Below are 16,598 nucleotides of genomic sequence, written 5' to 3' on the forward strand. Positions count from 1 at the left end.
TACAAGATATTGTTCCAAATTCTGGTGCCGAAATTGAACAAGATCTTGTACATGTTCTCACTAGGACAAGTACAAGTTTAGCTGCTAAACATGTACATTTTCTTGTACAAGATCTTGTACAGGGATTTTCAATAGGTTATAAACTGTTTGAAGTAAAAATTTGGTCACATAAATATTTTGCTGCGTAAGTAGTGTTTTTTTAAATAAAAATTTTTCATTTGCTTTTTTTAAGTAAAACAGCAATTTATCAAACCGTTAAGGGGGCAGTCCACGTTTGAGGTTTGAAAAAATAGATTTTTCTTTTTTTTTAATATTAATAATCTGTAGATTATTAGAAACATATCATATGAAGGAAATTGAGGAATAATTTTTAGTTAATGAGTAATTAAAGAAGTTCGAACTTACGGCCCGAACGTGGATTGTCTCCTTAAAACAATAAAGTAACTTAAATTTTAGGACAGTTATTTAACCATGGTTATTAAGCCAGTTTCAGCTTCATAGTATGACTTATGCATAAGTTACCTTTTAGAACTTGGCCTGTCAGGATTTTGCGAGTTTCTTGTGGTACAATAATCATACTTTCCGTTTCAATTTTATTGTCATCATCATCACCATCATCATCATTTCCTGACTTATCTGATAATAATATAAACTCTTTAAAATAATATATGATTTTATTCTGTATTGAGTAATTTTTTGAACTTATTTTTTACTTTATTATAATTTCAATTAATATATTTTATTTATTTTAATACTCACACTACCGGTCAAAATTGAGAGACCACTTGCAAAAGTGTCGTTAAAAACATGTTCTAAACCGAAGTCTATTCGATCATTTATATTATCCATTTAGTGAAACTTTTAAGAAAAATCTTTTGTAATTTTACAAAAGTTAAAACTGATTTCTCGGTCCTGCGAGATTGCTGTGTAGGGCGTTACACCAAAAAATGTTTTTTCGATTTTCTAAGGCCTTAACCCGAAATTAGACTCACGTTCAAAGTTATTAAGTTTAAGTTATTTAAATTTAAAGCCTCTTAAAATAAGTAATTATTTTTTAGAATGTTTATATAAATAATATATCTTAATTTGGTAAAAAAAATTATGTTAGATATATTGTATATGTTTAAAATTAAAAAAACTCTAAGAAAAAATTGCGTTTCATAGCAACTTCAGAAAAATAATTTTTCCTCGAATTTTTTTTTATTTTATACATATTCAATATGCCTAACATAATAATTATTTTAATGCTGAAAGTTCAAGATTTTATGTAGTACAAATTTTTAATTTTTCTGAACATTTTTCTAGTAGCTCATCAAAATTAGACAATGAAAAATCAATAAAAATGAAAATTACACATGTCTTTATAACATCAAATCTCCGGTTCTATTTATCGTAAAGATTTGAGTATAGATATTTTTTTTAACCGCACTTTTGCAAGTGTTATCTCAATTTTAAGCGGTAGTATAATTAAACTTTTGCATGGAATCAAAAGCAGAATCAACTTTTATTGATATTACTCTGTAAAATTTCTGAGAAAAATGTTACAAAAAGGAAGTTTTAAAAATTCAAATTTAAACTAAATTGGAAAAAATTATATTTCAATTAAAATGGTTTAAAATAAAAAAGTTGTATTAATAACAAATTAATTGCATATTCAAACAAGAAAATGTTATTTTTGTTATAAGGGTCTCACTATGTTTTTGGGGTTCTTTAATTCTAATTCGTGGCCCATTTGACCACAGCACATCAGGATTTTCACATAACCTTAAAAAATTCTCTGCTGAATGTCTTGTAGGTCTTTTCTTCATTTAACCATAGGTCTGATGAAACAATTTTTCAAAACTCTTTGTCAAACGTTTGAGTATTTGAAAAAGATGTTTCCTGGATTTTCTAATAGGCTAAAATTATGGTGGAAGTGTTTAATGTTCCTCAAATTTGGAAACTGTTTAGGGTTAATAATTTTATCAGTACGAAGAATGATCGGGAAAAACAGGCTGGATGAATTTTCGATATCTCTAATATAATACAAAGAACTAAACACCAGGATGATTATGACACGATGTGCTTAAATCAACCTTAAATAAAAGTTTATATCACCTCAAATTTTTTTCTGCACTCAAAAAATAGTAAATTTAACTATACTTTTTAATTATTATCCCTAGTATAACAGCTTCTCAACTGAATTTAAAAAGTTGTATTTACTATGAGGAAGTAGTTAAAAAAAGAAATTGTTTAAATTTTTGTAGTTGATTTAACACACATTTTACACACTACATTTAAATTCTTAAATCATAAAAATTAAAAAATTGTTATGTAAAATTGGTTTAGGCACTAAGACATTTAAATTATAGATATCCGCTATAAGAGACGGTGGGACGTTAATATGATAGCAGATTTTTGCTGTATACTCACAAGAGAGACATATGGATAAGATACAAAGAGTAAAGAAATCCTTTACATAAATCTTTTAAAGAGACTGGAACACAATGCAGCTCAAAAAAAAGAATATATTAGTTTTTAAAATTAGTCCTTTTAAGGAACATATGATAGACAAAACTCGATCGTTCAATTTCCTTCAGTGCATAACAGTTAACGCCACTACTGATGGTACAATGATTTAATAAATTAACGTTAATTGAATAAAAGTAAGTACTATTTAGTAATCAGCAACCCCAAAATCTTGTGAGTAATGTGTTTAACGTGAATATGGCTTCCAAAAACATATAGTACATGGTAACACCCTAAACTATAAATAAACATTTTTTTGTGTGGCTGCGGTATGAAATTATAATAATTGAAAGTTAATATATTACCTGTTTGTGAATCGTGAGGAGATATGCTTTTTAAATCTATAAAATCATCTGCTGAAAAACGAAAAAGTATTTTTTAATTTTACGTTAGTTATACATATATTGGGCTTATATAATGGAAAGTTAGCATCATTTCGGAAACGATTAATTTTAGGATAAAGACCCTGACGTTTCTGACAAATACATTATAGTTTATATTTTTAACCCACTGCCTACTCAGTTGACCGTTTACAAAAAAAAGCAGAATTTGGTCGCCTGGTGGACTATGGGAATTATGTTCAGTGTCAATAGAGTAAGGTTAAGTTAACCTAGGCAGAAGGCTAAAAATTAATTTAAAAAAGTTTCTTTTTTAAAAATTAAAAAAGAAACTTGTTTAAACTTTAATCCATTTAATTGGTTTTAAATTTACCATGTGAAATTTCGGAATTAGAACTTGATAAGAGTAAGTTAATACTCAAATCACTTTCACTCCCATCCCTTAGGATAATTGTTTCATCTCTTCTTTTATTGTTTCTCTTTTTGGGAGTTTCCTTAATGCAATTTCCTAATTAAAAACAAATAATTAATTTATATACAGAGATAACTAGAAAATAATTTATGTTGTTTTTAAGCATAGTGATTAAAATGCAGTTAGGGGAGACCGGGGCTGTTTGGTGCAGAGGTTGCTTGGCGCACTTGAGTTTATTGAAAAATTTTAAGTTAAATTAATTTTTCTCTTCATTCAAGTTAAAGTACTTAGTGAACTGTAAGTTTGTACAAAATTTCATTAATATTCATTAATTATTGTGGAGTATAGAATGAAATAACTGATTTTGGCACACCAAAGTAATTTTTAAACTCTTCATTTTTTGTGTTATCTCTAAAAAATGAATTTTAAAAGAGGTCAAATATTAAGTTTTAAGCTCTATACATTTTTTATTAAGAAACAAAAAAAATTAGTGATTTATATTAACAGTTATCTGAAAATTTTGTTAAATATTAATAAAATGATTAAATGAAGTTGGTTATATGAAATGTACACATTCATAAGCATCAATAACAATCCTTTTCAAAAAAATTTAGCGAATATTTTAAAATATTTACAGCGTAATTGCTGCTTTTAATTAAAATCTAATTTTTAAAATAATTTTATTGTAAAATTACAGTATAAGACTTAGGGTCAATTGGGGTAAATAGAAACAGATTCGCTAAGTTTCACTTATAACATAAGTTTCTTCCTTCAAATCGCAATACTTTCGGTTTTTTTGTGCATGGAGTTATTATTTAACTTTCGTGGAACAATTTTATGAGGTAGTAGAAAATATGGGTATCGTTAAATAGCAATTATCAACTGTTTCTATTTACCCCTAAATTTTTCAACTTTGCTAAAACTTAGGGGTAAATAGAAAATGACGCTGAAGTTACCAACGTTGATTCGACGAATCAACGAAAGAATTTTTCGTTTTCAGATTAGTTTGAAGGCCAAGAAACAATTTTTTTAAATTGAAACTTCTTTATTTTGGTCCCAAATACATTCTTAAATACTAAAAATCCTCAATCAAGGCGGGGAAATATTTAATTTTAGGGAAAAAAAATTCTTTTCGTCGATTCAACGTTGGTAACTTCAGTGTCATAATAGAAACAGTTGATTATTTCTCACAAAATTTAAGAAAAAATTAATTTCAAGTATGCAAATGTTAAAGTATTCAAATAATTACATAAAAAATGGTGTTAATTAGAAAATAATTCACACTATTAAATAATAATGCATTACATAAGTTTGAAGTCTATGTTTGTTAAATACTAATTACTAATGAGAATATAGATGAATACTATTTGCAATACATTTTTATAATGCTGAAAATAGTGTTGTAATTTGATAAAAACAATTTTCTTTCTCTCTTTCTGATATAAGAAATATTGTTTGAATTTCTGTTTCTATTTATCCCGAATTTACAGTTTTTAGGTGTAAATAGAAAAAGTCTTCTATTTTTAATTAAATTCTGCAAAATGAAAAAATCAAAGTTGATTGTTGTAGTAGTATTAATAAGAAATAATTACAAATAATAATATGAATTTTGAATTTATTTTTTTCCAAACGCGAGTCAAAAAAGTGAAAGCGTGTCTTCTTTGATTTCCAATTTTTTATGCAATAGGAAATATCTTTGCTGAAAAAACTTGTACAATTAAATGTACGAATTCTTGTACATGTTCATTAATGAACTTGTACATTTTCTTGTACATGTTCGAGTAATGTTCTTGAACAAGTTCAGCATCCGGAATTAAGACATGTTCTTATATCAGAACTTGTACAAGATCCTGGACAAGAAAATATATTTGTACAAGAAAATGTACATGTTCTTGTACATATTTTTTGTGCTGGTTTCATGTACATTTTCTTGTACCAGATGTGGAACATGTTCTTCTACATGTTCATTTATGTCTTTTAAATTAAAAATTAAAAATTTTAATGGTTGCGCAGTAGTTTTCTTAAGCCTTTACAGCTGCGCAATAATTTTTAGCATGCATAAGTGAAGAGTCTTAATAATTATAAGTTATTAAATTTTAAATTTTTTTCAAAAATATTTTTAAACAAATGTTCTTGCACAAGAACATAAACGTGTTCATGTAAAAGTATTTGTACATGAAACCTTCATAAAAAAATATCTACAAGAACATGTACATTTTCTTGTACAAGTATATTTTCTTATCCAGGATCTTGTACAATTTCTGGTACAAGAACATGTCTCAATTCCGAATGCTGAACTCATTCAAGAACATTACTTGAACATGTACAAGAAAATGTACAAGTTCATTAATGAACATGTACAAGAACTTGTACATTTACTTGCACAAGTTTTTTCAGCCGAGACTCCACGCAACCCCGGGTAGTATGCCAGGCAACCCTGGGCCGAGGTTGTTTGGTATAGCTTCAAATAAAGTGGTATAAAAAGAAAAGTATTAAATATATTGCAACTTTCTTTTTTTAAATTAAATATGAGATGTTACAACAAGTTTTTTATACAATAACTTTTTAAAGAAGCAAAAATTATTGAGTTACACAACAAAGAGTAAAAAGTGCGCCAAGTAACTCCGGTCATTCCTTCATTGTTGAACGCTTTAAATTTTGTTTGAAATTTAGCATAAAATTTTAAAATACTAAAATTAATACATCACAACTGTAAGATTACCTCCATGTCAGTCACCGACTGTTATGCAAAACGTATGTTTGTTATGATTGATATGGTAGTACTCTTACATTAAATTTTAGTTATAAATCACGAACTTCAAATTAAATACTACGCCACAATAGTGGATCTATTAAATTATTCGGGAAAAATGATGACACAATATTGTAGGGTAGGCAATAAACTACAACCATTTTGCAAATTAAATTAAGATTTCAAAAAATTATCACAAAATGTTCCAATCATTTTGATTAAGATTAGTATTTGTAATCATTTTTATTTAAAAAAATTGATTGCATGTTGCTATTTTTACTGTAAAGAGTAATTTTACGTAACCAAACAAAATTTTTAATATAACAATAATACCTGTTTCATCAATGCATGGTGATATTTTTAAGGAAATCCCTTGATCAATATTTTGAGATCTGTATTGAAGTGCTTTTCGTTCTAAATAAATGTAAAAAAATATTATATAATATTTTACTTTATAGTTTCATTGTATTTAAATGTTTTTAAAAACTTACGTCTTGTAATGTTAGAGAATTTTTTGGATTCATTTCTCAAAATAATTATACTTTCAAATACTTCCAATCTATAAGAATTACATTTACTTTTGTAAGTAATTTAGAACTGAACAGAATTTCATAAGAATTTTCACAAATAATGTATGTGGTCTATTTCACATGAGATTTCCGTCGACCCTTTAAATTCGGCCAAATATATTTTCTTCTTGTTCTGTAGTGAAAAAAAAGAGATAAGTATTTTTTCATTTATTTGTTTTTTAATTTTTGAGTTATGATTTTTTTTTAAACATACCTGAAAATACTAAGAAGATTTTGCAAAAAAATTTAGAGTAGGCCGATAAGTTTTATAGGTTTAAATAAACATTTTAACACCATGTGCAACATTTTGCGCATTTTTGAAAATAAAAAAAAATTGGAAAATTGTTAAAAAATTTTTTTTTCATTTTTCATAGTGAAATATGATTTCAGGTTCCAAAAAAAAATTAAATAAATAATTTTTAACAATTTTTTGTAATTTTCAGAAATGTGCAAAATTAAAGAAAATTGTAAAATTGTTAAAAGTTATTTATTTCATTTTTTTTTGGAACCTGAAATCATATTTCACTATAAAAAATGAAAAAAAAATTTGAACAATTTTTTTTTAATTTTAAAAAATGCGCAAAATGTTGCGCGCTGTGTTAAAATGTTTATTTAAACCTATAAAACTTATCGGCCTACTCTAAATTTTTTTTTTGCAAAATCTTAGTATTTTCAGGTATATTTAAAAAAAATCATAACTCAAAAATTAAAAAAAAAAAATACTTATCTCTTTTTTTTTATTACAGAACAAGAAAAAAATATATTTGACCGAATTAAAAGGGTCGACGGAAATCTTACGTGAAATCACCCATATAAATTCAAAATTCGAGCGGGAATCTCTTCATAAGAATTTATTCTAGGCAATAAACCTAAAAAATGATTTTTTAAAAGGTTTATTTTATTTATTGGGTACATTTTTCTCAAAAATTAACAAAAAAAGTGTTTTTGGGACAATTTACCATTGTTTAAAAAAACAGGGGGTAGAAATATGAGATTTTAGAGGTTTATTTTCTAGTTTCTTAAATAAGGAATCTAATGAACTTTTGTTTTTTAAAATTGGTTAGGTAGATTTCGAGAAAAGTCGTACACTAGTTTAAAAAATGTGCTTTCGAGAAAAACGCGTTTAAAGTTTTCAAAACATATTACATGGAGCTAGGACTATGAAATAATTTTTTATTACAACTTTTGTTTTTTCATAGCTTTTAAAAACCGTTTTGGGAAAGTAATTTTATGATCCTAAGGAACATTTTTAAGCAAAAAAAGATCGATTTTTTTGGAAAGAAAGTCCCCTTAAGGTTATGTGACTGTTAGGTATGTAACGTTAATTCGTCCGTAACTTTTCTCATAAAGTACTGAATGAATTGAGTTAGGGATGATCTAAGGTTTAAGGCCTTAATGTAGGGTTAGGAGTGTCGGATTTTCTAACAATTTTTATTACATTTATTTAACAATATATTAACATTTCCTTACTTCACAACCATTCTTTATCATATTTTAAATTCCTTCACAAAATTTTAGCTCAATCCATTCAGCATTTTACGAGAAAATTTACATTTATTATGTAAGCAAGTTTAAATTTATTAGACAGACGTCGGTTGTTTATATTATTCGATATATGGAATTAATATATAAAAACTTCGTAATATACTGAAAAAAAGGTTTGGTATTAATAATCAAACATTTGGTTAGTATTTAAGCAACCAAATTTTTTTTGTTGAATCAACAAAATTTTGATTGTCCCAATCAAACTTCAGTTAAGACAACAAAAATCCCTTTTTTCTAATTTTGGTTGTGTCAAACAAATTTTGATTGAGTTAATTAAAATTTTGTTGATTCAACAAAAAAATGTTGGTTACTTAAATACCAACCAAACGTTTGGTTGTCAACATGAATCCCTTTTTTCAGTGAAGTTATTTTAAATTAATCACTTTTTTAACTTTATAACTGACATACAGTGATAATGGAAAGAAATTAAAATTAGTACATACTAGAAAAAGATAGATGTAAGGATAAAAAGTGAAAGTAAAGTAAAGTCAGAAAAAATGAGAAATCGTTATAAATTTTGATGTTTTTGTAAAGTGCAAAGAGTAAAAATTGAAAATTAATATACTAACTTGTTGGTACTATATAATAATTTATGCCATGTGTCTTTGGCCTTCACAGAAATTTCAGAAGATATTGGCTTCTTCATTCTTTTCACGTTGATTAATTGTTTAATTTTAGCTAAAATTTAACGGAATTATAATTAACCAAAAGAGTAATAACAAATTAAAATAATCTGATATGGTTAAAATCAAACTTTCATTGAATAATATTAATTAAAAACTTGCAATATAATCCTCGCTCGCTAATGCTTGCATAGTTGTAAAAATATTATATATATATATATATATTAAATTCAAAATATACAATATAAAAAATCTTGCAGCAAGCTTCAAATTTCCCACCTAACCCAAGCTTGCCATACGGTTGCTGAGCAGACTTGCTGCAACCTTCTGTACTGATTGGCAAGGTTATTTGTCAACCTTGCACCAACCTTGCGACATGCTTACCGTGCAAGCTTACTAAGAAACTTTGCGATAATATTATTCTGCAATGTTGCAGTAATCTTACACGGCAATCTTTCGGTAAGCTTACTATGCAATCTTGGGTCAGGTGGGACATTTGAAGCTTGCGGAAAGCTTACGTGCTATCTGGATGAATTCATAGCGCTAATTTTTTTTAACCTTTGTGGGACTGAGGAAAAAAATCCTTTTATCGGCAGACGAGGCACCCGGGTACCTATGTTTAATTTATTGAAGATTTTGTATCAGAATCAGTAGTTCAATTAACTTTAAGTGTAGTGGACGTTTCAATGAAAGTAATAATCACATAATATGAATACACTGTAAAGGAAAATCTTACTTTAAGGCCGAAAAGAGGCCTTATTTTAAGAGGAAACATTTTTAAGGCAGCTTTCCTGAATTTACGAAATGAAATTTCCATTATAACTACTAACACTGATTTTAAGACACATCTTAAAATAAAATTTTCTTTTTACTGTGTACATAAACATTGCTAATAAAAAATTATCATTATTAGTTGATTATTAAAAAAACTGTCCATTACGCATTAAGTATTTTGTATATATTCACAATTTCATTGATTTTTCATTGAATAGTATGCGTGTATATACTATTTGCTAGATTGCAAAACAGGTACATATTTAGGCAGATTATTTATGAAATCAAATATAAAAATGTAAGAAATTTATTTTTTATTATTTAAAATACATTTTTAATACAAAATAAATCCAATTCAAACTTAATTTTTATGGTAATTTTTAAGTCAAAAACTGACGTTTTCTTATGAATATTATTATTTAACTATAGTAACTAAATTACATATTTTGTAAAAAAAACTTATGTGCATTACTATAAAAATTAATAAAAATTGTTTAATGTAATTTTTCATAATTTTTTGATAGAAATTTCTACCTTTATCTGCATGAAATGTATAGAGGTACCCGGGTACCTTGTCCGCCTTTTAAGGGTGAAGAAACTTTGTTTATTATTTCCGAATAAGTAAATAAAAAGGTACATTATAAATATTATTAAAACACTCTGTATGAATAAATTTGAAATGTCAAAAAACCTTAGGTCGATACGATTTTAAAAATTATGAAAAAAATCAATTTGAAAATGCAAAAGGTACCCGGGTACCCCGTCAGTCCCATAAAGGTTAAAAAAAGAACTATAATTTTAAGATAAATGTCTCAAATACAAAAATAGTCACCAAATAGTTCTCCAGGATTCTTTGACTTCAAAATTTGCTCCCACATTTTTCTACTAGTCGATAGTGCTGAGTCATATCTTTCAGTTTTTGTATTTACAAAACTTACAAAATTTTCTAAGGTCGCTGTTAAAAGGCTAAAAACATCTTGCGCAAATGACTTTTCTTCTTCAGAATTGCTTCTGATTGCAATTTTGATTAAACATGTACATCCTTCAGCAATTTTAGTTGCTGGCAATAATGGCAAAGCTAAGGCCGAGCTTAAAGAGTCATTTTCATCTTTAAATAAATTTTTTCTAATCCATAAATCTTTAATAATCTGTAATATAATGTGTAAAAAATATTTTGTTCAATTTCAACATTGTTTGTTGAATGCCCTCACAGCAACGGATATTTTAGAATTTACTATGAATGTCCTAGATTTATTCGGAAATAAGAATATCCCTAAAATGTCCTGGGACATCATTTATGAGATTGTATGAAAATGTATAAAATGTATAAAATGATATACGGGTCACATAGAGAAATTTTTCATTTTTTTGTGTCAAAATTGAATTACTTTCGTTAATATAAATTACGTATTTTAATAAATCAGACAAGAAAAAAGTTATTATTAATAGAATAAGGTAAAAATACCAGAGAAAAAGAGACGTTAAAAATTTTCGTAACATACTATAAATGATCTCAAACTGTAGTATTTATGTGTAAACTGTTATTTTGTTTTGTTATAGAATAAATTATAAATAAAAGTGTTTTTTGGTATAAGTTAAAATATATTACTATGCTGATTGTGAATTTTATATTACAATTCAAAATGTCAAACTAATGTGCCGGGTAACTTATTTACAAATGCATCGTATTAGTTTGAAACTAATTAATTGGGTGTTTTTTATGTAAAAAAATATAATTGTTATTAAAACATCAAAACCATGAAATTTTTACTTTAGGTTTTAATTTTCGTGAATTACCATAATTACGACTTTTAAAATTTATGTGTTATATTTGTATTTGACATAGTAAAAAACACTTAAGTGAAAAGTTTTAATGTCATCTGATTTTCAACCGAATTCGATTCATCATACAAAAGGCGATGTCAGATTCGTAATAAAGGACACCCAAAATTTGTGAGTAAAAAAGTTTCAGACATTCTTACTGATTTTTCCTTTTATGTACGACATATTAACTTCGACTTTTTGAAAATTGGCATCATAGGGTACGGTCACACTATCTCATGCATGCACTGTGGATGCATGTAGAAACATTTGGCCATTCACATTTTAATGAAATATCGTGAATGTTTAGTAACTTTCCAGTTACAACCGAAATATTTGGAAAATTATTAAAAATTTACCTAAAATTCACTAGACTTCTTCAAAGTGTGAACGTACAAATGTTTCTGCATGCATGCCAGAAATAGTGTGAAAATACTCTTATTCGTAATTAGTGACATTTTATAGGTAATACGATTTCTTTCTTTCTTGATTTATTAAAATAATCTATGAAAAGTTGTATGATTATATCACAATAATTGTAAATATTCACATAATTTTTTTTATCAAAACTTTACCTTAAGGGTATGTGAGCAAAGGACTTTTTTTGTGATTTGAAACTGTATCTGAAATAAAAAATGATTTCGGGTTAAAATTTTGGAGAAATGATTTTGTTTGGTACAAGAAATCTCGCTGTTCTATTTATTTAATATAACTTAACGCAAAAATAAAGCAATAAATAGTAAAATAATGCATTACATCATAGTTCATTCAGCGGTCACTCGATCGAACTGGCGCTGTTTACTGGAGCACTGACACACTCAAGCAACGTCTGTGTATGCGCCGCCATGTTTCTTTTCATTTTCGTTTAAAAATGTTACTTTTTAAACATCATTATTCAATAATTTAACTAAAAATTATGTATTTTTCGGAGAACAGCGAGATTCCTTGTACCCTAATCTATCATCCCTCAAAATTTTAGACAAAAATCTTTTTTCATTTTAGAGTGAAACGTATACTACCAAAACACATTTCCCTATACTAGGTCACGTGAGAGGTTCCCACATACCCTTAAAGGCTAAATGTAAAAAAAAACCAAGTTCCTTAGAAACAAAAATTAAATACCTCTCGAATGTGGAACCACGAAGTTGTGTACTCAACTTGAAACACCTCCTTCGCACAGTCCACTACGTCATTTGTCAGTGGACCAACAATTAGTTTTAATTTTTGAAAACATTCCTTGCTTTTGAGATATTGAAAAACCTCATTTAAAACTGTCTCATCCATTTTTGAAGAAATAATGGAGTACGCAATAAAGCACTATACATATTAAAAAAACAGTAATAATAATTAAAAGCTTAATATTTTAAAATATTATTATGCCTATAAATAATTATAATGTAGTAATGGAAATTAATTGGGAGAAATTACGAAGATTGTCAAAAAGAGATGAAGTATGTGACAATGTGTAAATGAACGATTTGTCGGATTTATAATTCTGCACGTATCATATGTAAATTTAATAAATCAATAAACTTTAAGTAGGTTAAGGAATTACAGGACAATAAAAGGTAAAAAAATGTTATTTTTAAAAGACAATTAAAGTACAGAATAGTTTGTTAAAGTAAATTTTAAATTAAATTTTTTTTAAAAATTTAATTAACAAGTTAGCCGCGGCGGTTAAAGCGTTAGATGAGGTCTTAGGTTAGGTTTAGGGTCGAGGGTTCGATCCGAGTGGGTTGTAAATATTTATTTAAGTTTTGAAATTTAATGTTCGACGTGTAAGTTTACTGAGTTAAGGGGTTATATGGCTTTTCATGGGTCAAAAAATCGATTCTTTTTTCATTGCATATATCAAAAGTATATACTATCAAGAATGTTTTCCAAAAATTTGATTAAAATCGGAGTATTAGAACCAAAGTTATAGCTGTTTTAATCCGCTACTTCTCATAGAAGAGTATATGCGTTTGAAAATTTAAAGGCTTATCATCTCTGAATCTTAATTTTTAAGAACTACGTTTGCGGTGACTGTAATTTTTTTTAAAACCACCAAACCGATTGGGCTGAAATTTTCAGGGGTTCTTTATACATACAATAGCTAGTGCGTGAACGAAAAAATTTAAATTTGAACAAAAATTAATATTTTTTTGTTCAAAAAACCAAATTTTATAACCCTAAAATCACGATTTTTAAGGAAAAATTATCTTCATTTCTAGAAATTTTTTTTTTTCAAAATCGTTCGTTCACGCACGAGGTAATATATTATACTAACGAAATTTCCATTGTTTTTTAATTTTAGTTAAACTCTGTCTGACTTATCGCAGTCACCGCAAGCAGCTATAAAAAAAGGTGTTTTAGTGTAAAGTCTGCAGTTTCCTTAATTATTTATATTTTTAATAAAAATTTATATACAAGTACATCAAAATATGTACCATTCGATAAAATAAGTTTCGTTTAAAAAAATTGTTAAACAACGGATGAAAATTTTTTTGAAAATTCCTCTTTTTTGACGCGCATAAAGGTATATAAACCCTTAATGAGAATTGTGAATAATATTTATTTTTGTTGTTTGAGCAACTTTTCTCAAATTCAAAAATATAACTAATTGTTCATTTTAAGTTAAATTAATTGAATTTAATTGGAAATGCTAGAAACGCTTTTAGTGTTATACTTTTGGGCGGTCAGGTTGGTTAATAAAATTATAACTTACCTCTGTTTCTACCTTTATAGACACATTCAGGAAAGTAACGTTGAAGTCTTCAAATTTTATCTAAAAGTTTTAATGATTTTACAAAAATATCATATAATGAAAAGTATAGTTATCTTAAATTGAAATATAAGTAGTACATTGGACAATTAGTGGTAAAAATGAGTTATTTGACGAGTATGAAATGGATTGGATTAGAGCAGCGAGAGTCGTGATAATATTAGTGAAATAATTTTTGATTTATAAAACTGTTTTCTTTGTGGTTTGGAATAGTTATTTATTTATCCAAATTTAACTTTGATGTTCTTTAAGGAGGTTTTTGGAATTAACTAAGATAATCAAAACAGAAACCAGTTTTTTTATTTGTCTTGCTCGGTACTTTGAAACGTCTGTCAATGTCGCACTACTTCAGGCGAGTTGCAAATGGTTGCTATGACGAGAATGCTAATAATGAGAATTTATAAAAAGTAAGAAAATATTGAGAAATATTTAAACAAATTTTGTAGCGGCTTTATAATAATTAATTTTTAAAAGAAAACTATTTAAAAAATTTTAATTTTTGAGTGTTTTCTTACATTAAGGAGGGTGTGTAGATCTTCTAAAAGGCATGCTGAACAGAAAGAGAGTAAGGGTGTGGACGTAATTTTCTACATGTATTGGTCTGGTAATTTACGTCTTGGACTTTCTACATATATTACGTCTATTACAAACATAACCTTTAAATGTCACTCTGCTAACATGTTGTTAATTAATAATTAATTGATTTTTAAAAATTTTATGAATTATTTTTTTTAATTAAACAAGGAAGAACAAACACAATTAGAATGAAAAAATTTCCGATTTTTTATAAAATATTTTAACATTTATAAAAATAACATAAAATTCTGTGGAGAGTCTAAGCTCAAAAGCTATAAAGTCAATCATTTTTATATTTAGTCAACGTATTTATGGTATTAAAAATATTAAAATAAATAAACTACTAATTACTTCTAACCTTTTTCGTTTCATTACACAACCTCCTTAAATTAAAATATACAAAAAGTTGTTATTTAGTAACTTAATTATTTAACGGTCACTGCTGTACTTCTTTAATGTATAGGTGTTGTTGTTAATGGTATTAATATTATATTAAAAAAGTAATAAAATATTATTTTGTTCTATTAAATTTTTAAGAGGCCTCTTTTAACGGAAATCAAGTGTTTAAAATTTTTTTAAAGAAATTTATTGTTTAAGGACAACATGTTTCGACAGCATATGCACACACACACATATATATATATATATACAATATACTTTTCAAAAATTCAAAATGACGAAAAAAATTTAAAAATCGTTTAGTTTCATCTGAAACTTGTTATTCGTAGGTTTTTGGGGTTGCTGATCGCGAATCGGGTGTTAGTTTTCAAAAATTCAAAATGGCGGATCCAATATGGCGGAAAAAATTGAAATATCATTTAGATTCCCCTGAAACTTGTTACTTGTGGTTTTGGGGTCGCTAATTACGAAAACTTTTCAAAAATTTAAAATGTCACACAACAATTTAAAAAATCGTTTAGTTTTCCCTGACAATGATTAAAATATAATTTCTATTTAAAAGCAATAAGGTTTTACCTTTTGATGTATGTAACGATCTACCTCACTATTCTAATACTATCCAAAATATATAAAAAAAAAAAATATATATATATATATATATATAATGTTGACTATTAGTTGCGGATAAGAAAAACTGACTCAACCTAGTCAATATTAAATTGTTTACTATTAAATGATTTAAAATTATAATATTTTCACAAGATCTAGTTTGTCTGATTTAAAAAAACTAAGGATTTATAAACAGCGACTTGAAAAAACTTGGATGAATATGTTAAAAGGAAAACATTTATTAAAAAAATAAATAAAATAAATATAATAAAAATAAATATCTATTTTTTTCATAAAAAAGGACTTTGGACCTGATGAGGACGGTATATGCTGTCGAAACATGTTGTCCACAAACAATAAATTTCTTTTAAAAAGTTTTCAACCCCTAATTGCTGTTAAAAACGCCTCGTAAAAATTTAATACAACAACTTAATATTTAAAAACGGATGTAAAATATTTCAACAAAATTTTATTTTAACCTGAGATGTTTCATCGAAATAGATGATTTCAAATGGTTCATCTGGTTCTTGAAGTTCAAAAATAGCAGTTCCATTATTAATAATCGTACACCCTTCTTCATGTTTTAATTTATCAAAAAACTGTAGAAGAGTACGAATGCTAACCATTTTTGACATTTCAGCCTTTTTCATCCTGGGACGTAAACCTTCGAATGACAGCTTGACACTATAACTATATAAGTATTGTACATCTTAATAATGAGAAAATTTTATATGTGACAAGGAAAGTTAAAAGAGACCTACGGTCAAAAAGTACGATTTCGATAAAAAAATAAGTGTATTCAAAAGTAAAATTCTTTAATTCTGTTTAATACCAGAATTTCTCACCTATACTAACTTTACAAGTTAAAATATTAAATAAATAAATAAAATGATTTTATCACTCGGTCG

At 26.6% G+C, this 16,598-nt stretch overlaps 1 protein-coding gene across 1 annotated transcript; it reads right to left on the reverse strand.

Annotated features, from left to right (window-relative positions):
• Positions 1 to 478: 478 nt before the first annotated feature.
• LOC127278238 (uncharacterized) lies at positions 479 to 16,367 on the reverse strand. The gene is made up of 10 exons (XM_051299837.1): positions 16,170 to 16,367; positions 14,050 to 14,109; positions 12,465 to 12,659; positions 10,354 to 10,669; positions 8,694 to 8,802; positions 6,502 to 6,569; positions 6,344 to 6,424; positions 3,220 to 3,354; positions 2,814 to 2,864; positions 479 to 636 (listed from the first exon to the last, which is right to left on the reverse strand). Exons 1-10 carry the CDS (start codon positions 16,338 to 16,340, stop codon positions 479 to 481), a joined length of 1,344 nt encoding a protein of 447 aa, XP_051155794.1. The 5' UTR covers positions 16,341 to 16,367.
• Positions 16,368 to 16,598: the final 231 nt, after the last annotated feature.

This window comes from Leptopilina boulardi, unplaced genomic scaffold, assembly GCF_019393585.1.
Source record: "Leptopilina boulardi isolate dan_hultmark-lab unplaced genomic scaffold, ZJU_Lbou_2.1 LbouV2_201, whole genome shotgun sequence".
In the NCBI taxonomy this organism is placed as follows: Eukaryota; Metazoa; Arthropoda; class Insecta; order Hymenoptera; family Figitidae; genus Leptopilina; species Leptopilina boulardi.

Coding starts and splice junctions, on each gene's coding strand:
- LOC127278238 (XM_051299837.1), bottom strand. CDS start 16,340: ATGAAAAAGGCTGAAATGTCAAAAATGGTTAGCATTCGTACTCTTCTA. Junction 10,670..12,464: donor CGTGGTTCCACATTCGAGAG/GTATTTAATTTT, acceptor ATTATATTACAG/ATTATTAAAGATTTATGGAT. Junction 637..2,813: donor TCCTCACGATTCACAAACAG/GTAATATATTAA, acceptor TATTATTATCAG/ATAAGTCAGGAAATGATGAT.